General features: G+C 41.8%; 1 protein-coding gene across 4 annotated transcripts in view; it reads right to left on the bottom strand.

Moving 5' to 3' along the window:
- Positions 1 to 21,891, bottom strand: part of kazna (kazrin, periplakin interacting protein a) — a 310,954-nt gene extending 289,063 nt beyond the window's left edge. For all 4 annotated transcript variants that reach the window (XM_079558002.1, XM_079558003.1, XM_079558004.1 and 1 more), the window contains exon 1: positions 21,567 to 21,891. In XM_079558002.1, the coding sequence (XP_079414128.1) occupies positions 21,567 to 21,642 (76 nt within the window). In that variant the 5' untranslated portion in view covers positions 21,643 to 21,891. The remainder of the gene's footprint in view (positions 1 to 21,566) is intronic.
- Positions 21,892 to 22,359: the final 468 nt, after the last annotated feature.

Genomic DNA, 22,359 nt, shown 5'->3' with positions numbered 1-22,359 from the left:
AGATTCTAATGTCAGATTTTATTGGGCTCAAATTGGGAAAGAGCGGTTCAGGGAGCATGGGATGGATTGTCCACAACAGAGTCCAGAGCTTAACGACACTGAGATCCCGTTGGTCGGCCTTTACAATCGATAGTGGAATCTTAATAAACACTGGACGGAAATCAATCGTCAGGCGTTGCAGAAGCTTTCCCAAAATCAAGGCTTAAAGCGCTAGATCTAATTGAAGGCTCAAACCCTCAAATAGAACCCATACAGACAGAAGGGTTAGCTTTTCTTTTCCTGGATCTTGTCGTTTATTTCTGTTAACAATTTCGCAAAGGGTTCGAGCCTTCAATTATGAGCCTCGAGCAATATCTGGAGAAAGATCAACTTAAAAGTAATACAGGATGAACAAACCGATTTTCCGAATCACTAGCAGTTGGAGTGGGCTGTGCGCCCTCTGCTGACATTTTAATTTCATCTGAAGGCTTAAGGGTTTTAGATCATGACCATCATTTTACGTTTCACTGAAGCAACTACCAAAACAAATTCTGTCCAAAAGAAGCTTAAGAAGTCTGAATAAAGCGAAATATAATTTGCCCAAAATGAAAGCTTGTATTTGTGAACCGGCCCGTGTCTCCACCAAAGTTCTCACCTCAAACACAGTCTTTTTAATCCGGTCAGGAGTTGTTGTTTCATGCCTCTGCAGCTTCTCACTGAAATGGGAGAAAAATGATGACACAACATCCCTGTCCCATACAGTTACAGAGCGCTCGCCTCAGAGACTGTGGAAGAGGGGGCAAAATGTGTGTGATTTGTGAGAATGTGTGATTTTTGAGCATGCACTTTCCTGTTGATGCACACATTTTATCAGCACTGCTCCAGAAAACCCCGGGATTATAAATTACAGTCATTCGAAGGGGTAATGCAGCAGTTGTCAGTACTATAGCTTGCTCTTGCAGGCCTAACAGGCTTAGCACAGGTTCTTTCACACTTGATGGTATGCATGAAATGTTCTGATTACATTATAAATCAGAATTTGCATACTGGACTGGTGTCATGCGAAATGAGGCAACAGCTAATCACGACCACTGAGGATTTTTAAATCTATCTACTCATTTGGTAAATTTCTATTTCAATGCTATGTTGTTGCTTTGCTGGCAACAACAGAGGCTGAAGCGCTTTGAAAATGATCAATATGCTTAATGCTCAATTCATATCGTATATGGTCGACTGTCTGAACGGGATACACTTGTGTCGCCCATGCTCTGGAGAGGGAACCTTCTGCACTGAGTCACACGCACAGCGCTATGTTTGTGGAAGCAAACATGGACTGAAACACAGTACTGTGGATTTGGTCATGTTTATGTTATTGTGGGAAGCCAACAGAGCCAATACATTTACAACCTAGTCCTGTAAAGAGGGGGCAGCGACATCTTTTCAGAGTAGGGCTGTGCTCATTCTATTGTATCGGCAATATATCGAGTGTGTGACAATATGCATATTGTATCGAGGCACCTGTATTGTGATGTTTATCTAACCATAGCCTTTATTCAGAAACAGGCATTCTGACGACTCCAATAAAAGGCTTACATTTCACATTTCACTGAGCTTATTCAGCATGATAAAACCTCAATTTTGTGCAACTATGAGAAGCTTTTTTTTCTTAAAATTCAGAATATATCCCATGAATTGTGACTAACATGGGGTCCAGAAGTGGAGAGCGAGACCTCATAGACCTCATTCATAACAAGTGTATGTGTTGTTCCCTTCTCCTTCCTGCCCAACACAGGATTAATAGCATTTGTATTAATGATGTGTAGGTCAGATAATAATAATCAGAAACAGACAACGAGCGCATGTTTGACCGTGGAGCCTCAAAAGGCCACGACGTCACAGAGTGAAGCACGAACAACTTAATACGTACGTAAAGAAATGCGAGTAAACCACGCATTTATTAGTAAAAAAGACGATCAAACTTACAATTCACTGCTAGAAGTCCAGCTAATCCACCGCTGCAGCCTCAAAACAAATCCACATGGTCCAAATAGCGTTCGATAGTTTTTCTCTTTGAAGGTTTAAACTCCTCATCCCCATGTGCGTCCTGGTCCTCTGGCAGCTCCACGCGTGTTTTTGTTTTGCCCATAGACGAGTTAGCGCAACTTTGTAGCTGGTTTTACATGTAAAATCACTGGGTCCTCTGGCTGCATGCTGCATGTTGCTTCCTTGTTTGTTTGGGCCAAGCATCCCTGGGATTGACCTGACAGGAGCTGCAGCATTGCGCCGTCCATATTTTTTTCCAGAATACGACTGGACAGGCCAATTCTCCTTGATTAAAACGCACGAGGCGATTATCGTGAACGACCTGTATTAAAGGGACTATACGGAATTTAAAAATGTTAAAACTAAGTATTTTCATCCCCCCACATGTTCCATGTCCCAATGTGTAGAATGGGCCCAGACCTATTCACCAAAACTGCCTCTAAAATACTTACTTTGGGTCTGAAGTGCCGTCATGCACGAGCTTAATATAGAAGGTGCAGTTACACGTATGGCCTGAGGTGGCAGTATTGAGTATAAAATGGCCAACTTGCATCTAGCCCCTTTCAAATCTCGATTAGATTAAAATTTGATTAATTGCCCAGCCCTACAAGCCTGTATTACCAAGTTTCTCAAAACACTACCCTGGCATTATTCATTCACTTCATACTCGGTGGTGGTAAGCTACTGTTGTAGCCACAGCTGCCTGGGGTAGACTGACGGAACGAGGCCACCAGTCTGTGCCATCAGCCCCTCAGACCACCACCACTCACTAACTACATTCGCTAGGCTTCCTGGTGTTCCCAAACGGTCTCCCATCCAAGTACCGACCAGGCCCTTCCTGCTGAGCTTCTGAGCTCTGACGGGATCAGACAGAAAAAAGGCGGGATGGTCGGTATGAATTGGACTTTGTTATTCAGGAAGAAGTTACACAACAAAATCTCTGTTTGTCTATGTTGTCATGTAAATCATGTAAGGTACAGATGCAACAAACAAGCACAGCAAACCATTCATCATTTGAAAGCCAAGAACCTCCTGATTCAGTCACAGAGCTTTAACAGCTGAGGATAAGACAATCTTATTAAAAGTTCATAGAAGTTATTTGGCAGATTATTTCATTACTTCAACTGGCCGCAAACCTGTTCTTTCTTTGCTGCTGCAGAACGCACCAATCGAGTTTCTTTCAACAGCGTCACTGCCTTTGCTTTCACACTTTTGACGTTTTCATTTTCACCCACTGTTCCCTGAGGGACCGAGAGTCCAAAGCCCCATCTCTTTCAGCCAATCATACAGTAAACATACACCTCAATGAACTGCAAAGATACAAACGCACGCAGCATCTAACCGGCTACACCTTGTGCAACGTGACGCTTCTACATGATTAGCAACGCGGCAAGCATGAAGCTAATCTCCGACTCGAGGAGGGCCCACCGGAGGGAAGGAGGAGGAGAGGAGTGGAGAAGGGTGTTAGCGCGCAGGAACCGACTAGTGCAATGAATCACTTCAAAGAGGAGAGACGTGTACCTGCAGTGGTCCGAAAATTTCACATCACGTTTAACTCCGTGCAAAGCCGGGATTAGACGACTTTCTGAAGTTCTGAGGGGATCTGAGACGGCGGGGAGCGCGGTTAAACTTATAAATACTTCTAATTGTTTGGATACTAGGATTGTCTATAAGAAATAATACCCAGAGATACTAATCAAAAGTAAAACAAGCATCTTAACTTGATTGTCATTTGCAAAGGTATTGGCATGCTCTGTGTTTTCGATGTCAGACTCTTGAAAATGAATAATGTATTGTATAAATTAATCTATACAGCTATGATTATAAGTTAAGGACATGCTAAAGCGTTCACTGTACAGAAACACTGCCATGTTTTTGCGTAGACAATTGAACTGCAATTCTAAACAGTCGGATTTCAACTAGAGCAAATTGCAGCCACAGAAATGTATATGTGCTCTGAAAACAAAATCGTTTTTTATGCATAATGCTTCGTAACTAAATTAAAGTCAAATATAAATCACAAAGATTCCTATCAGGGTGTTTCCCAAAATCACGCAGCCAAAGTTTCATTTATACTGCAAGTATCTAAATTGCTTTTTTCATTGTGACAACATTATCGGATGGCAATTCAAATCGGAAAGACTTCGAAGGACGCACGAATGTGGTTTGACGAATTGTTTACTGAAACAAACTTTGGCACTTGGACCCCGGCAGGCCAGTGATGTAAAGAAAGCAGCGAATGATAGATTTGATCGGGTTAATATCTCATTCAGGGCCTATGGACTATGATGAAGATGGAGAGGCTTAGAAGACTGAAATGGCAAGGCAATACAGGGTAGAACGAGAAGCAATGGTAACAGACTGTCATGGTTTAGTGTGCCTTGACTCTAAATTGTAACATTTAGTCCTGTTTTTGCCAATTATAGTATGATTTAGTGGCTTGTTCAAAGGAGCCCACAAAACCGTTGAGAAATTGCTTCATGGGCATTTAAATCTGCAAATGCCACCATAATTAATCCTTATACAAAAGAGTCATGAACAAACTGATGCCAAAAGATGTGTAGCTGTGTCTTCCTTTTTGCGCTATTTGTAAAACATTAACTTTACAATAGCATGCATTGGCTCTCGTCTTTGAAGCAACATGATGTAACTTTTGCCTTATGCAGTTCTTTCCATGGCACAGGCGAAAAGCAAAGTCTTTCAATGTCAGCACAAGAGAAGCAGCCGAGAAACTGCTGTGTCAAATTCACTCAAGCAACCATTCTATTTCACAACATATAAGAGTCACTTCAAAGGACCATCCGAGAGTCCAGAACTTCTATTGGAGCGAAGGGGAATAAGTATAAAAACCCAAACATGGGAAAAAGGAAGAGTTTGTATGAAGTAAATTTAACCAGGAAAAGTATGTCCCTTCACCAATCACAGCCTGCTAACCTTGCCTCTTAACCAATCATTTCAAAAGCAATACTCATTTAACACTGCACTCACACCAACAGCGGCGGAACAGAAGGGAGCGGCGACCACCAACCACAGAACAAGGTCCGACAGACACCTGTGCGTAATTGGCTCACGCATTTCAGCTGCGTCTCAAACCCGCCTCCACGTGCTCCTGCACAAGGGGGGCTGGCCAAGGAGGTAGAACAAGCTGAACGAACGATAGAGACTTATTTCTGCTTCTTATTTTTTATTGCTAATTGTGCCCTGTTGGCTATCTGCCCGAACCAGCCTCATTCTCACCGCAGATATGGGAGGTAAAATACAAATATAGACCTAAATATAAAATCAATATATATATATATATATTTAATTATCTAGTAAATGACGGATTAAGTCTCATTAGTGTTTTGTTAATCACAGACTGTTAGATTTGGCTGTAGCTGTTGGACTGAGCCCAAATGATAACGATAGAGCCACAGCCTGTTTTCTCCTCATCATCACACTCAGCTGTGTCCACACCAGCTCGCGCTGACGTGCACATGTGAGCGCGTTCATGCCGGCATGTGTGCTGTTTGTGGAATAAAAGACTCTTCCCAAAACTCTTTATTCCGGGTATTTGTGAATGAAGAAAAGTGTGCCTGGCTCGTCTGTCTGTTCAGTACAAAGTCGTCAGCAGCTCTGGGGGGGTTCTGAGTAGAATAAGCACGTTTTGAATATTAAACTGGAATATTAAACTGGAATATTAAACTGGGCTGACCCCGCGCGGGGTCGTGGGGATGAACAGATCCGATGCAGTGAATGTATCCATGCCTGTCTAGTGTGCTTATCTGAGCACGCGTGGCAACGCAGTGGCCCCAGGGCTGTTATGATACCGGGTTTCGGTACCCATCCCTAATTGTAGCAAAGGTTCTCAAAAAGTGATTATGTGGACTGTGTTGAGGACATTTCATCTCGCAGGAGACTTTTTCCAACTTGTACGCCTCTGTTTATTAAGTATTAAAGAGTTACATCAACCAAAGCCCTACTTCGTTTCACAACTCTAAGCATAGCAACACATTGGCATGACCATGGCCATGTTGAGACAATCCAGCGATGAGCCTCAAGGGTGGACTTGAATTGGCGTACTAGAGGAACCATAAAGGTGCATTCACACCTGACGCGGATCGCACGTCAATATGAAATGGGCGCAGATGTGGGTGATGACATGGTGTCACGGCAGGGCCGTCTGCGCGGTGTGATCACAGCGCATGTCATCTGTTTACAGCAGGTGAACGCGGCGTGAGGAGGAAGGAGTCTGGGAGAACAACATTCGACTACATCTACTACAACATAAAGATACTGTGAAACAGTAATTGCCTGGAAAGAAGTGGAAAAGCTTGATGGCAACACAGCAGCTGTGGTTTGAAATGCCTTTCCTGAGCCCAGGCATTCCGATCAGAGTAATTATACGCTTCAATAAACTTATGAAAACAAGAACGCACTGGATTAAACGTAAATGTTTTAAAGGGGATTTTACCATGAATGATCACTGGACAGACAGGTATAGGCTACTACACACTAAAACCACACAATAATGTAGGCTATTGTTATACACTGCGTTCCAAATTATTATGCAAATGACATTTTTCTAAGATTTTCTAAATTGTCAACTCAAATGAGAGTCAGCATAATTTTCAAGTCTTTAACTGGTAGAGGATCATTTAAATGTGGTGGAAAAAATTTCCTAGTGATAACAGTATTTTTTTCAAAAATAAATATAGTAAAAACCTCAAAATCCACTGTTCCAAGTTATTATGCAACTCATCGTTTCAATACATTTTAAAGCTTGTAGTTAACTGAAAATGGTCATTTGTTGTATTTGTAGCATTAGGAGGTCATATTTACTGAAATCAAAAGCTATTTCAATCAAAAAAATATTAACAGGTCAAGTTATATTTTAACATAGGAGCCCTTGTGTGAAAGCAGCTTCAAAATTCTTAAATCCATTAAAATTGTAAGTTTTTGGACAGTTTCTGCTTGGATTTGTTTGCAGGATGTCAGAATAGCCTCCCAGAGCTGCTTTTTGGATGAAAACTGCCTCCCACCCTCATAGAAGTGTTTTTTGTTGAGGCTCCAAAGGTTCTCAACAGGGTTGAGGTCAGGGAGGAGGGGGTCCACATCATGAGTTTCTCTCCTTTTATGCCCATAGCAGCCAGTGATGCAGAGGTTTTCTTTACAGCAGGACATGGTGCGTTGTCAAGCATGAAGAGGATTTTGTTCGGGAAAGCACAGCTCTTCTTTTTGTAGCATAGAAGACAGTGGTCAGTCAGAAACTCCACATATTTTTCAAAGGTCACTTTCACACCTTCAGGGAGCCTAAAAGGGCCTAATGGGGCCGACCAGTTCTCTCCCCATGATTCTGGCCCAAAACATGACTCCGCCACCTCCTTACTGACGTCACAGCCTTGTTGGGACATTGTGGTCATTCACCAAACATTCACTACTCCATTGAGTTGACCATCCAGGGTTACACGGCCTCATCAGTGAAAAAGACTGTTTGAAAATGAGTCCTCATGTATTTCTGAGCCACTGCAGCCATTTCTGTTCATCAGCATTCAATTAACCGTTTAGGGGAGGCCCGGATAGAAGGTTTATGCACAACTGCAGCCTCTGGAGGGTCCTACACTTTGATGTTTGGGGGACTCCAGAGGCTCCAGCAGCTTCAAATACCTGTATGCTGCTTTGTGGCATCTGTTCTCTTAATCTGATGTGTTTGTCTGGCAGAAACCGTCCATATTGTGCCATTATCTGCACAAACCGGAGTGTGCTCTGTATCATCCACAAATCTCTTATCAGTATGATGATTATGCTTAATCTTTCATGAAATATCAAAGGTTTTCATACCTAGACCAAGGCATTCAACTATTTCACGCTTTTCATCAGCAGAAAGTCCCTTTTTCTTTCCCATATTGCTTAAAAATGATGATCTGCATAATAAAGTGGAACACCCTTTTTCAGTAGTTTTTCCCTTAACTGGGCTTAACCCGACAACTAATCATCCCAGGTCTCTGAGATTAATGTCAGTGATTCATAGAGCCCCAAGACACGATACCATCCATGAGTTTCATTATTATTGTTTTTTTTTTACCTTTTTGACACAAAAATCCAATTTGCATAATAATTTGGAACGCAGTGTAATATCCAGGAGGAGGAAAGCAAGATTTGCCTTAAGTGTCAGAGAAGGATACTAAAACGATTCCACTCGTCACCAAAGCACAAGCAAAGAATCAGGAAAGTATTTTCATTCACATCTTAGTGCTTAGCAGCAACAGTGCAGAGTTTTTTCGAAACATCCCAACTCTGAACAACCCAGTCCAGATAACAATTTTACAATAACCTTTTCTACAAGCTTTTGCAAACGCTTATGGCTAGTGCTCTGCCAATGTTTGTCTATTCAGTAAACATCACACTGTTTAAGTCACTGCCGGCTTATACCATCACTTCTCATTATGGACTTTTCTCTTCATCAAAACTGTATAACCCCAATAATATACTTTGCATTCAGAGTCTGATACTGAAATAGACAGTTTATTTTAGGACGCACAGCGCCAACATTTAGCCTTGAAGATGCTTATCAATTTTTCATGGCTGATATTTTAGATGCTAATGATGAGTAAGTGAGAAGCAAAGTTTGTTGAAAGGCAAGTGGAAGTCAGGCATTTTCGCACCCGCGGCTGCCCTCTGGTTCGCACCCGCGGCTGCCCCCTCAAAAATGCACGATTCTGCCGCTAAAAGTGACATTTTTGGTGCATGTGTTTTGGCAAAAGACCGTTTATTCCCCTCTCACTTATCTATGCTCTTTGAAGCCGCTGCTGCACATTTCCAGAGAAGGGAAAAGCGAATGTTTTTTTTTTAATGCTATTTTTAGCTCCAACCTTACATATGGTTACACATCGAAGCTTGAAGGAGGGCTAATCCTCAGGGGTGCTGGCTTGCAATATCTGCGAGGAGGTAATTATTAGGGGATTTTTTCCTTTTTTCCTATTTTTTGGTGGTTATCAGTAGCTGTCACCCATCGCTGGCGACAAGTGGTTTAGCCAAACGTAGATATTAGAAATGCATCACAGGCTGTGGTCCAAACCTTTAAGCTAAACTTTCCTAATGCATTCCAGACGTTCAAATTCTTCGTAGAGATGAGTTTATTAGCGTGTTTTAAAGCTTCCAGGTAAAGCCTTGGTAATTTATTCACCAGGCTATCAGGTTTGTCCCTGTTTCAGAGCGTGGTGTCCTGCACTGGTCAGCTCCTCCTTCCTCTGTCTCCTGCACAGCTCCCTCCGCTCCACAACACTCTTTCACCATCTTCTCCTCATTTGTCCTTTCTTTGTTTCCTGTAGCTCCTCTTGTGACGCCTCCACTGTGCTGCAGGTGTGGGGGGCTCTTGGTGCCTCTTCAGTGTCTCAGAAGAAGAAATATGTTGGTCTCAAATGTCTTTAGCTCATAAGCTAGCCGTTTGTTTACTTTTAAAAAGCTGCTTTCTTCAGGACCATTATGGACTCCGAACCCCACAGAAACCCGGCGAAGACGTACCAAAGCATCCAATAAAACAGTGGAACACAGAAGCCACAAATGCAGTTAGCAGAAAAAGGCAAAAAGGCAGCTGTACCAAGAGAAAGGGAGGTTGCTTAAAGCAGTACCAAGTAACTTGTTTTCCTTAATAAATCTTTTTCGTAGTCCCTGTGGGGGTAATACAAGTGTTTATGGGATGATTGGAGGGTCTTTCATCTCCCCCTGGTGTCTCTGGACAGAAAACCATGTTTGCAACTTGACTGCCACCGGTGCGGAGAAAGCAATACACACATGTAATCATGAAGAAGAAGCTAACATGCTAACGGACAAAGCTAACTGTGGGCTAACGTCACTTTAAACAGTATTTACAGCCAAGTTTGAGTGAAAAAAAATATTTCCATTGTATAATTGGATGCACAGTAACCCTCTCCCCCTTAGCCTTTCCTGTCAGCGTAGTATTTACTCCCCAAGACAATTAATAAGTTAAAAAATCGTAACTTGCTACGACACCTGCAGTTGTGCTTATGGCCTCTAGGGGGAAGAGTTACTTAGTACTGCTTTAAGGCACAATATTATTTATTATTAGGCTTTTTCCTTCTACAGCTAAGTAGTGTAGCTGCTGATATCAAGCACCAGTAGCACATAGTGTGGGTTTAAAAAGAAAAAAAATCAAAGCATAGCATAGCGCACATGGCTGGTTATGCAAAAGAAACAAAGCGCAGTGAGTCATGTTGCTCGATTCTGCCAAAGTTATGCATCCATTCCAAACAAAGTTAAGACATCAAAAAGTTACACTGTGATCATTAGGAATTGTCAGTGTCTGCAGAGCCTCCACAGTAGGGATGGGTACCGAAGCCTGGTATTATAACGGCCCCGGAGCCAGCGTCTGCCAGTCCACCCGGACCGATAAGCTCCAGCCTTAACGGCCTTCTAAACAGTGCTCAGGAGTCGCGCTAATGTTGCACGGCCAAATCAGCGCTCTCTCCTCTCGTGGTTGCTTTCCCTGCATCTGATCTTTTCATCGCTTGGTCCAATCATCACTGCGATGTGCTCCCCCTCCCTCTCCAGCCCTGTGCGCAGCCCAGACCAGAGACAGAGACGGGTGCGCTGTAAATAGCCTGTGCCCTCTCTACTTTTTCTCAAGCACACGGGAAAGACAGCTTATTCTGCTCAGTGTTAGCTATGAGAATACACAGGATTACACAAACATGGTGCGTGTTTTTCATGACTAAGCAATGTCATAAAATGGCTAAAAGCTCCACAAAGTCAATTCAGCGTAGATGGGCCCCTCAAAAGTCCTTCCAGGCTCTGTATAAGCAACGGCAAACTCACATGGCAGTGACAGGTGCGAAAACCCCGCTGCTCCTCCACGTCGGTGTTGAAGTGATTTTTCTTCCCCTCTCCCTTTCAGTGTTGTGATGTGCGTCAAAATCCCTCGGCAGTCTGTTTATCAAAAGGAAGCCTGTCGAGCGTGTTCCCGAGCAGCACTCAAATAGTTTAAGGAAAAGTTCACGTCTTATGAATAAGAAAGAGGCAAAAGTAAAGTTTGAGAGGCTGTATCTGAAGAGCGGTCCCCCCTCCAACAGCGACAGAGAGGAAAACTTTCACCAGAGTTTCTCTTTTACGGGTTATATAAGGCACAGACGTTTTCCCACAATAAACAAATTTGTGTATTTGGGGAAGTAAGAGGCGACAGATCAAATGCACAGCAGGGATTTTCATGCAGAATAATAGTTCGACAATGGTTCCAGAATATAGTAGTAGGCAATAATACTTTCCTCCCGTTTTCAAGCCATGAAAGGTCAAGCCATGAGAGCCTTTATGCTACGTGAGCATATAGGGATGCACCGATACCACTTTTTCTAAAACCGATACGAATACGGGTACTTTGATTCAAGTACTTGCCGATACCGAATACCGATACGAATACAGGGCATTTCCTTGATTGTTTGTTTTGTTTGTTTGTTTGTTTGTTTACTTTATTGTCCCCGTAGGGAAATGTGATTAACGTAGACTACACTTTTAAGAGAAGTTATATCAGAATTGAACAGATGCCATTTAATGTTTTTAATTTTTCAATCAATATCATTTTCCCTTTTTATTGCACTGTCCATCATAGACAGAACAGCCATGTCCAAAAGCTCCTCAATGCTTGTGCTTATGCTTTATTCATTCATCTATTTTTATTTAAAAATAGTCTTCAGATGGTTACTTATTACTGCAGATAAATGGTCTCTTTCGCCTTTACTAAAGCTCCATGTGGATTTTCCTGTGTGTTTATAGCAACTTCGCTGGTAGCTACAGCATTTTGATCGTTTTGCTGCAGCTCAATTTCGCTCAATATGGACATGCTGTATCTCTTTATTTTGTATTTTGGAGTACTTTTTAGTCGCTGTGTTAGTTTGACAGATGAATTAAGCCCCTGGGCATAAAGCGGTTTAAGAATCGCCAGAACTGATAGCTGCTAGCCACACCGTGGCTAACAGTTCTGCCAGCCGCCAGCCTCGCCGCTGTACCAGAGAGTGGAAAGACTCCGCATCAACTTGATTGATTGATCAGCGAAGGGCAGTCAGTGGCGTTATAAGCGTTTTTGCGTTAATATTCAAACAGAATTATGAATCACAAAACTCACCTACTGCCAATGTGTTTTTGATAATTTACCGCTGATTCAAAAATCCGATTGTTATACTGGTATCGGGATTGGTGCATCCCGAGTACTCATTTCTAGCTTTTCATACCTTTATTACCTCCAACACATCGCGATTCTGCACTTTGCATCCATTTATAGGCACATTTCAGCTTTTGCTTTTTCATTTTACTGAAAGCTCTGTCAGACAGCTAAGTGACTAGGGCTGCAACTAACAATTACTTCAATAATCGATTAGTCAGCAATTATTTTTTCAATTAGTCGACTAATAAAGCGATTTTTATTTTGCTATTTATATTGCCTTATAACCATGACTTCGGTTTCAAGTGCATCTCCCACATTAGCAATATTTCTCATGAACATAAATAAGAGCACAAACCAACCGTGTTGTAACACATTCTCTGCTTACAAGTAAATATCTGATATCTATCTAATTAAGCTGCTAGGACTGAATGACTCAATGAAATATATCACATTGGAATTTTAGAAAGATTAGATAGTTGTATTTGAATACTAATTTCACAATGACCATATTAAATACAACCAGGAGCATTCATTTGAGCATAATAATTTGTGCATAAAAACTATATATATATAATGCGCGATTTAGTCTTAGGGGATTTTCACACTGGGACTGGCTTGAACTACTACTATGATGAGGCAAATTGGATCAACTTTATTCTATCATGGTATGTCTCTCGTGCTCCCATCTCCTGCCTGGTGCGCAATAAAGCCTTTGTCTCCATGTGCCCATTTAAGTGCACTTTCTCCTCGGTAAATACAATTGAAACTAGTGCGATCTCCTGTCGGCCCACACAGCTCCAACATGTGTGAAAGCCCCAACATGTTACCTCGTATTGTTTGGGAAGACATGGCAGTTCCCGGGTGCTCGTGCATAATCGTGGTGGTGCTGTTGGGATGCACAAGTTTGGCTTCACATAGTCAGTTAGCTGCTTTATTTTCAATGAGACGTTCGGACTCGTTCTAATCTTCCCTTTAAATGCCATTTCTAAAAACACTGACTCAAAATATTGTGAAAGCGATTCATTGATAGAGAAATATGTGCCGACAAATTATTACTATTGATATTATCATTGACGATAAATCTTTGCATCCCTCAAAGTGACCGCCATAGTAACAGACTCTTATTTCCACTTAATTGACTAATAGAAATGCGCCACTTATCTATCAATTTCACACTTCAGCAACATCCAACACTGAAACAGAAGCAGCATAGGCAAAAGTACTACTCTTTTATGCATCCACTTGCACTTTTTGCAGCTTATTCTTATTAAAAATTCACTCTCTCGACCATTACCATTATGGAGATGCATCTTCTCTAATCTCCAGTACACAACCAATGCAAGATACGTCTTTACAGTCTCCACAGTCTCAGTAAAGGTCAGACTGGTACTATTCAGGGACAATTCATTAAACTCATGCATACAGCAGTAGCTACCTGGTCGTCTCCCAAGCCTGGTGCACAATACTTGCATATTCAGAAAAACCTGATATAAGCATCTCTATAGCGGCTCAAGAAGTGACAGGAAGCTCGTCTATGGAGGGGTTCAGCCAAAGGGCGCAATTTTGATGAAGACATAGGCGACGCTGCTGCTCCTACCCCAGGCTAAAACACTCCTCTGATGAAAGGAAAGGGGAAAGAAAATCAAGGTATTTCTCACTGTCATAACTATACTGTGGAGATAACAGGGTGTTTTTGTTGAAGTGCATCAGCGAAATGCAAAACACAAGAGCATTAATGCCTTTTGAGATGGTACTTTGTCTTTGTCTTCTGGCAAGTTCTCTCAAAGCCAAAGCTGCACTGGGGCGATTGAAGGAAATGTAGCTGTTAATCTGGGCAGTAGGATGAGACTGGATGACCATCCGTCAAATGAGGATTTTCCTCACTTCACGTGGAAAAAATCAAGTGACAATCGTCTACATTGTGTCCGCTAAATACTAGGAACAGATGCTCCCATGGTGAGCAAGTTGGCATTCCAGTAAATCAAGAAATAGTGTTTTATATTAAACCGTACTTAAATCGATCAAAAAATGGTGACGTCGCATTTGGCCCAGGAGTGCGCCACTGTGGAGGCTGAGTGATTATTTACAGGAGAGTTTGCAGTAAGAAAATGGTAAACAGTTACAGAAAGGTTGCTGTAGCAATTCAGACCAAAAAATACACTGTGGGCGGCACGGTGGCGCAGCGGTTAGCCCGGGTTCGATTCCCACCTGGACAGGGCCTTTCTGTATGGAGTTTGCATGTTCTCCCCGTGTCCGCGTAGGTTTCCTCCGGGTACTCCGGCTTCCCCTACCACTAAAAACATGTACAATAGATTCCCCTCTGGGGCCAGGACTCCCCTGAAAAAGAGATTCTTAATCTCAGTGGGACTATCCTGCTTAAATAAAAGAAAGAAAGAAAACCTACGTTTCCATAGCTTTTCTAGGTGGACCATATGCCATGGAGGGCAGGTTGACCAAATAAGACAAGGACGGTTTCCCCCTCGAGTGTACTGTGTTGTCATTGTGGCAAGTGAGGAGGAGTGTTTCCTAGTTTGTAAACTACGGCAAAGGGTTTGAATTATACAGCCTGTCTTAGTACAACAATCCTAAAGCAATAGCAACAAAAAAGTTAATGTTTATGAAAAGCAAAATTGTTGTTGCTGTTTAGTTTATCGTCATTTTTCGGTTCCCCTTTTTCTATTATACTTGTACATCATGTCCTTAGATTAAAATTATAAAATTATTTTATGTATTTATTTCATTAAAATATAAATATTTTCCTGGCTACATGCGCCAGTGGGAAAGTGCCATTGAAATCCACACACCGCATAGAGGCTAAAAACATATTCAAGTTTACTCACGGCTTGGACAACAACAACAACAACTAAAATGACCAGCAAATTTAGAAAGTCAAGAGACATTAAGTCATGGGAATAGTCCGGCAGCATATTGTTTCTCGGGCACAGCCTATCATTGATAATTTGTGGATATTTTTTTTTTCTGTGTGATGCGAGATCTTAAACAACACAACACTAGCCAAAAATTGAAAGTTGCTGCAAATGTTTCATTTCAGCCCAATGTGAGAAGGCTTTCAACTACCGATTTTGCAGTGGGGGATCACAGATAAAAGAACTTTCCCCGGTGCCGTCTTTTGAGCCAAACCTCAAACAGTCAAACCTGAAACATCAAAGTACGTATGAACACACCTCTCAACCTGCCCACATTCAGATGGGAACTGGATTATTTACTTTACTGACAATACGGACTACAGACCTGCTCATTCATCTGCTTTGTATTGTGAGGGAGAAAATGTTGCACAATTTGTGATCTTGCATGGCATCAGCTGATGAAAAAGGCATAACTAAAGACTCTACTTCCAATTTTCAGATTTTGTTGTGACTTTACTTGAATTAACCTGGTTTTGCACCTGGTTTGTAGCGTTTTCATTTTGACACAGCTAAGTAAATGTTTGTTTTGTTGTATGGTATTGTTCTTTGAAACATTCTTGTGCCACTGCCAAAGCGGCGGTTGCAGCAGCTGGTGCAGGAGAAGAGCGACACAAGAAATAAAGAAAGTGCACTTCCCACCAAGCCGCTTGGCACTGCGTATTACAATTTACCATTATATCACGCCGCTATGTACGCATGTGTTCCTGTAAAAGAAAAATGGGTTTAAATAATGGATGGGATTTTGGCAGTGATTTCCGTAGGTCCACATAAACTTGCCTACAGTGCACACTGCGGGTCACTTGAGCAAATTCCTGACAGAGACAGATGCAGGAGTGAAACGAGAGCTTTGCCGTGAAATCTGAATCCAAACTCTATACAACACAGCAACACAATTTCCACGGTATTCTTGAGATGGTTATTCTTCTTTTCCGTAGAGTACTCCATCTGTATTTGCTTTCAAAGTGCGGTGTTTTATAGGCTATAACGTTTGCATTATCAGGAGATGAATCAGGACTAAACCAGTATTAAGTTCTATAAAGTAGAAATCACAAAGCATTCTTGGCTTTCTGCACCGGCTGCTACGAATGTGGACACTTGGCAGTTCCTGTATAAAAGTATGACATGCCAGGATATTTGTTTGATAAATGAGGATTTGACCATCATTAACACATTAAAAAATGTTTTCAGTGGCCACAAAAAGCAGAAACCTCAGCCCGGCCATTCCCAAATTCAGTGCAGCCTCCATTTTTATCTGAAGATCCTGCGAATACTACAGTGAAAACTTATTCACTGTATATTGTCTTACTTGAAATTATATATAAAATAATTGCTAAATGCTATATGCTAATTTGTGACAGTACATTTGAATAAGTACACCGTTTGGAATTTCTCACATTTCTGCCTAAATTGGTCACTAAATGTGGTCTGATCTTCTTCAAAATCACAGGAATGATTAAACAGTGTCTGCTTAAACCAATACCACCCAAACATTTATACTTTGTCATAGTCTTATTGGCCAGAACATGTAAATGTGTACTAAGTGAACCACTGTATTAAATAGTTGCAGATAAGACGCTCACAACGATCCGGGTGAATCTTGGACATTCCTTTTTTTTTTTTTTAAACTCCTGCAGTTCAGGGAGATTCAGACTTATATGTGAATGTTTACATGTCATGGCCAATAAAAATATGATCAAATGTAAATGTTTGGGTGGCATTAGTTTAAGCAGACTCTGTTTAATCATTCCTGTGATTTTGATGAAGATCAGACCACATTTAGTGACCAATTTTGGCAGAAATGTGAAAATTTCCAAACGGTGTATACTTCTCGCCACTGTTCATACATTTCCTTTCACACATACTTTTTTATGTACTTAGCGTATAGCTGAGGCGCCACTTTTACAGCTTACGATGTTTAAACCCTCAAAAAGTCTGTACATTCAGTAATGGCCGTTGTACGATGTGGCTGCACTCGTTCCTCTGACCGGAAGTTGTGGGCGCCAGTACTTCCTGTCCGTATTAATTTCCATGAAGATTATCTTAGACCCATTTGAAAAATCCTATTTCCTAAAGATTCTGTGGTGGATACTGAGTTCCTGGTAAATGATGCTCACAGCACGTTAACAAGTTGCTGTAGGATGCAATATTCAGTGGAGACGCCTGTGTTTAAAGGTTTGTCTTGCAAATTTGGAACTCAAATACTGACGATCGTCTAGTTTTATAACTTACGATTTATTTTACAGAGCAGATGCAATGGGAAGATGTTTTGTCTGAGAAAAGTAGCCACACTAGGGAGTTACCATGATTCCCTTTACCCAAAGCCCAATGCTTTCCCAGAGCAAGGATCATTTTCAAGTTTTTTTTTTTTTTTTGAGTGAATAAAGCGAAAGCACAACCAAGCTATACCCAGACCAAAACTGAATCTTATGAAGTAGAACAAGAGAGAAGTCTGTTAAAAAATGAATACAAATACACCTGTAAGACATATTCCCCCGCCCTGCACCCACACTCCTATTTAAGCAGTTTGACAAATCCAAAAATGTCTTTGGAATTTTGCGTATTCCTCGACTGTAAGACATTTGTTCTCAATGGGTGACTTTGGGCTGGTGTTATCTGCAGCGCTGCACACTCTCCCGTTAGATCAATGCTTGGCACTGCTTTCGTTTGCAAGTGCTTGGGGTTCACATTGTAAAGAAGGGCCTCGCGAAATGGCTAAGTGTTCAGAAATCCATCCAAGTTAGAGAGGTCCATGTGTAAACTTACAGCAGAGAATAAAAGCTGCTCTCTTTTTCATCGGGGCCACAGCAGCAAACCACATTTGGCAGATTTTGCGCTGGTCGCCTGTCCTGAAGCAAACCCCGTGTCGGCAGCACAAACTCCCCTGCATCCCAATCCCCCCAACAGAACAGAACAAAAAAAAAAAAGTTGGCTCTATGGCTGTAACATGTCAGAGATGCACTTTGGTGCTAGATCAAGAGGCTTGTACATAGGCAGAGCGGTTTTGAATTATATTCTCTGTGCGACAGGAATGTTATTCTGTTGGCTTCATCAAATCAGCAAGCTCTGGGGCGGTTTGCAGCCGAGTGAGTAGCGGCCGGATGAGAATCAACACCTCCAAATCTAAGGCCATGGTTCTCCACCGGAAAAGGTGGCTTCCCCTCTTACGATGGGGAGTCCTTACCTCAAGTGGAGGAGTTCAAGTATCTCGGGGTCTTGTTCATGAGTGAGGGGCGGATGGAGCGTGACATCGACAGACGGATCAGTGCGGCGTCAGCAGTGATGCGGTCGCTGTATCGGACTGTTAAATTCAATTCAATTCAATACAAAGAACTTAATTTGTGGTCTAGTACCACGGGAGGAGCTCAGAGTAGAGTCGCTGCTCCTTCACGTTGAAAGGAGCCAGCTGAAGTGGCTAGGGCATCTGTTCCGGATGCCTCCCTCCGTGGGACTATGTCTCCGAGCTGGCTTGGTGTCGCCTCGGGACCAGAACAGCTGGAGGAGGTGTGCGTGGATCAGGAAGTCTGGGCATCTCTGCTGAGACCGCTGCCTCCGCGACCCGGCCCACGGATGGATGGGTGCGACTGGAAGCCAGTACAGAGACCTGAGTACTGGACTAATATCGTACTTCCTGGTTCTAGTTGTTCTCTTCGAGCAGCAGCGTTCTGGATGTAAGGCAACACTCATCTAACCCAGTGGTTTCTAAAGTGGGGGTCGTGAGCCAACAGAGGGTCGCGAACAATGAAAAGTCCCCAAAAAAAGATAGTACTAGATAGTATATTTAGTATAATTAATTGAAAACAGCACTGATTTGTGACTCGTGGACAAAAAAAAACTGGTTTTAAACGTTTCTACGTCCATGAAAGACCGTTTTGAAAGCTCTGTCCTCATCCAAGCTCAGAAAATCATTGAGAATCCGTTGCATTTTCTCAACGGTGAAAATGAAATTCTCCCATCAGGCAGACGGTACAGAGCACACAGTTTCAAGAGCAGCAGATACAAGCTCTCTTTTCAAAAAACATAAGGGAAAAGAGCAGGTGAAGACGCTGTCATAACTAACATGAACTGTATTACCTTATTGTAACATAGTGGTAGTAACTGACTAACTAACTGAATTATTTGACTGGAGACAAACGAAAGGATTAGACTCTCCAATGCTTTTTTAGCTGGTAAAAAGCTGCTGCTGATATTGACTGGTTTAAGTTCGAGATTGAGTCCAGAGAGAGAAAGACTCAAGGTCACCCAGCACCTCTTCACCAACAGCAATGTCGGGAGATATTCTTCTTCACAAAATCTATGTTTCTCTCCCTTTGCTTCTTGCTGTACCTGCTACAGTCTCCAAACATCCAAACAAAAAGAGTCAGTCAAACCTAAATGAATGGTTCTATATTCTCGTCGGGTCCTTCAAAATTTCAATCCACATAATAATGAATGTTGAAATATGTAGTGCCATTAAAATCAGGAAACAAATCCATGCTTTCATTCCGGCTGACGCACAGCGCACCGGGTATAGTTTATGAGGTCTAAACTGTAGGGCGATAACCATAAAACGGTTATTGCCCAAGGTTGTAAAATGTCTCTTGCGGCAAAAAACAAAATTGAAAACGATCCACAGAAGTTTGGAATAACTTCCTCCGGTCACGCTTGTCATTTTAGTGCGCCACCGTCTTCAAACCATCCTCTGATTTTGCCAATTAGTTTGACGAGCCGAGCGTGGAGGCTGGCACATGGGAGGCTAACATTACTGCAATATCACCAGCCCTACGATCCATCACACAAAATTCATATGGAGAGAACCAACAAACGTAAAATGAAATTATCTTTTTTTTTTTTTTGCTGCAACAGCCTTTATCCTTTGGGATCGGCAGGTTGTTAAAGTAGATGTTTTGTGCACAATTGTGGCTCATAAAACATGTTTTTTGGGTGCCTGCGCATTACGGCGAGACACTGCAGGTGAATAGGAAAAACTGTTAAATGCTTTTGTTGTAGATTACTGTCATAAAAAATTTCATTTTCTGTTTTATTTCTAAAAAGCTCATTAAGCTTAATTAAGTGAGCAAATCTGACTGCATTCAAATTTGGCTTTTATTTTGTGGTTCAAAGCTCAACGAATCAGGCTAGGAAATAGATATTAAAAAATCCCTCTGATAATACTTCAAAGTATCCCACTTGGAGTTTGTAGGAGCTGTTGCGAGAGTGTAAAAAAACTCATTTTGAGAAAACGCATAATAAAGTTTTGTAACTTCTGCACTGCTGGTTTTTTTTAATTTTTATACAGGAAATTATCATATTTGGATTTCAGCGTCATTTCGTACGACATGTGGATAGAAAATATGTCAATATCTGCGAAGAAATACAAAACCGAGGGTGTGTCGCACTGTTGATTTGTCAAGGGATACTCAACAAAATGTCATAAAATAAGCAAAGTAAAGGGTGAGTCTATTTTCTATTCTGACACTAAAACTAGGAAGAAAACTACAGCTAAGATGTCAACATTGACCACCGCATGAAAAAAATGATGCTTTCACAAATATATTTCTTTGTACGAAAAGGGCAATTGGTTGGAGTGCCCCCTCTGTTGATAGACGCAGGAATCATCCGTCTTACAAGGAAAATACAAGCTTTTGTTTCCAGCTCATGGCACTCCAACAAATCAAGGGCACCACAATGAATACAGTTTGAGTGCAAAATTGGACTAATCGACAACCTTTTATACAACACAGCGGTGTAGCTGAAGAAGAAGAAAGGACCAAACCTGTGTGGATATAAAAAACACAACTACTGACTAAACTAAACGACTACTGTTCTTGATGAGGGAACCACATCATAACGTGGTTCAAGCCTCTGCTTTAGGCTGATGCCGTTCACCTCAGTTGTCACCAACTATCCTTCAGGTGAGACTGAACTGACATTGTCACTACAGCCAAAAGAAATTCACACATTACAGCTGGTTTTAAAACGTTACAAAGCTGCAAATTGTCGGAGAAAAGGAAAAGATTGTTCTTTTCCAAAGTTCTCCAACCTCTTATAATCTTTTTTGTTTATTTCGAGGCAGTCTGATTTTAAACTAGATCTTTTCTATAGTAAAAATCTGTACCTCAGAGTAATACAGTAAGAATAGAAATGCATAATATCTTGAAATATTCTATGATGTAAGAGAAACTCAATTTCAATCGCACCCGCAGACCCAGTTCACCGCTCTCCCACATTCAGTGCTGTTTTTGAAGCTAAATTCCATTCATTTCTTTTGATATAGAAAAGGTACAGCCTCAACAACACAAGGACATTTATGTATAAAATAAAAACTGCAATTTGAACTGTTGCCACATATTAACACTGCAAATAGTCAGAGAAAATGAAACTTCCAGCTGCCAGAGTAGTTGAGCTGGTGAATTCTTGTGTTAATGATTCGATGCAGTTGATTTCACGTGATGTCAAGTAAAGTTTACTTGTCGACGGTCACTTACTGGCCTGCATGAGCTGCCCCTGGCGTCCGAACACTTGGGAGAACGGGCTCCGGTTGCAGGTGAGCGTCTCCTCCATGCTCCCGCTGGTTCTTGTCTCAGCGCAGGGGAGCAAAAAGGTCCTGCGATGTCCCTCTTCTATAGCTCTAGAGCCGCGTTTAGGAACCGGGACCTCCACGCTCTTGCTCTCTCTTTCTTTCTTTCTCTTCCTTCTTTCTTTCTCTTCTTTCTTTCTCTGCGCAGCGGTGGTGACTGTGTGATGTGGAGGATGAGTGCCGGATCAAGTGCTGAAGCGGTGCTATCTGTAGAGGAGACTGCTGCTGAATCTGAGCCGCCGACAGAGAGATGAGGAGAGGGAGAGAGCAAGGGGAGATGAGAGAGGGAGAGAGAGAGAGAGAGAGGTGCAGTCCTCTGACATGCGGAGGCTGCACAAACATCTGACTGCTGCGGTTGATTTTAATGCTTTCTTTTAATGAGTTTGTTTGCACTTATTTATACAACCCACTTTGCTTATGTTCTCCGTGTTGTTGGTCTTGTGTCCGATGAATTAACACACCGACCACCTGAGTGAAGATGGAAACAAGAAAAGCGAAATCATGTATGTTTCTTTGCACATTGTCCCCGTTAAAGTGAGTCTGGAAGTCTAAATGTTTTACACATTTTATGAAATGTGCATAATCCACCACCTGGTCTTGCGTTTTGATGTAAAGTAAGTAATAATATATACCATATATATGCCATATTTTTTGTAAAGTCCCTCCTTCCCGGATCTCAGCAACTAACCAGAGTCTAGTGT

This window comes from Gobius niger, assembly GCF_951799975.1.
Source record: "Gobius niger genome assembly, chromosome: 6".
Classification (NCBI taxonomy): domain Eukaryota; kingdom Metazoa; phylum Chordata; class Actinopteri; order Gobiiformes; family Gobiidae; genus Gobius; species Gobius niger.
Note: the sequence above shows the minus strand (reverse complement) of the source record. Positions and strands in the feature narration are given on the sequence as shown.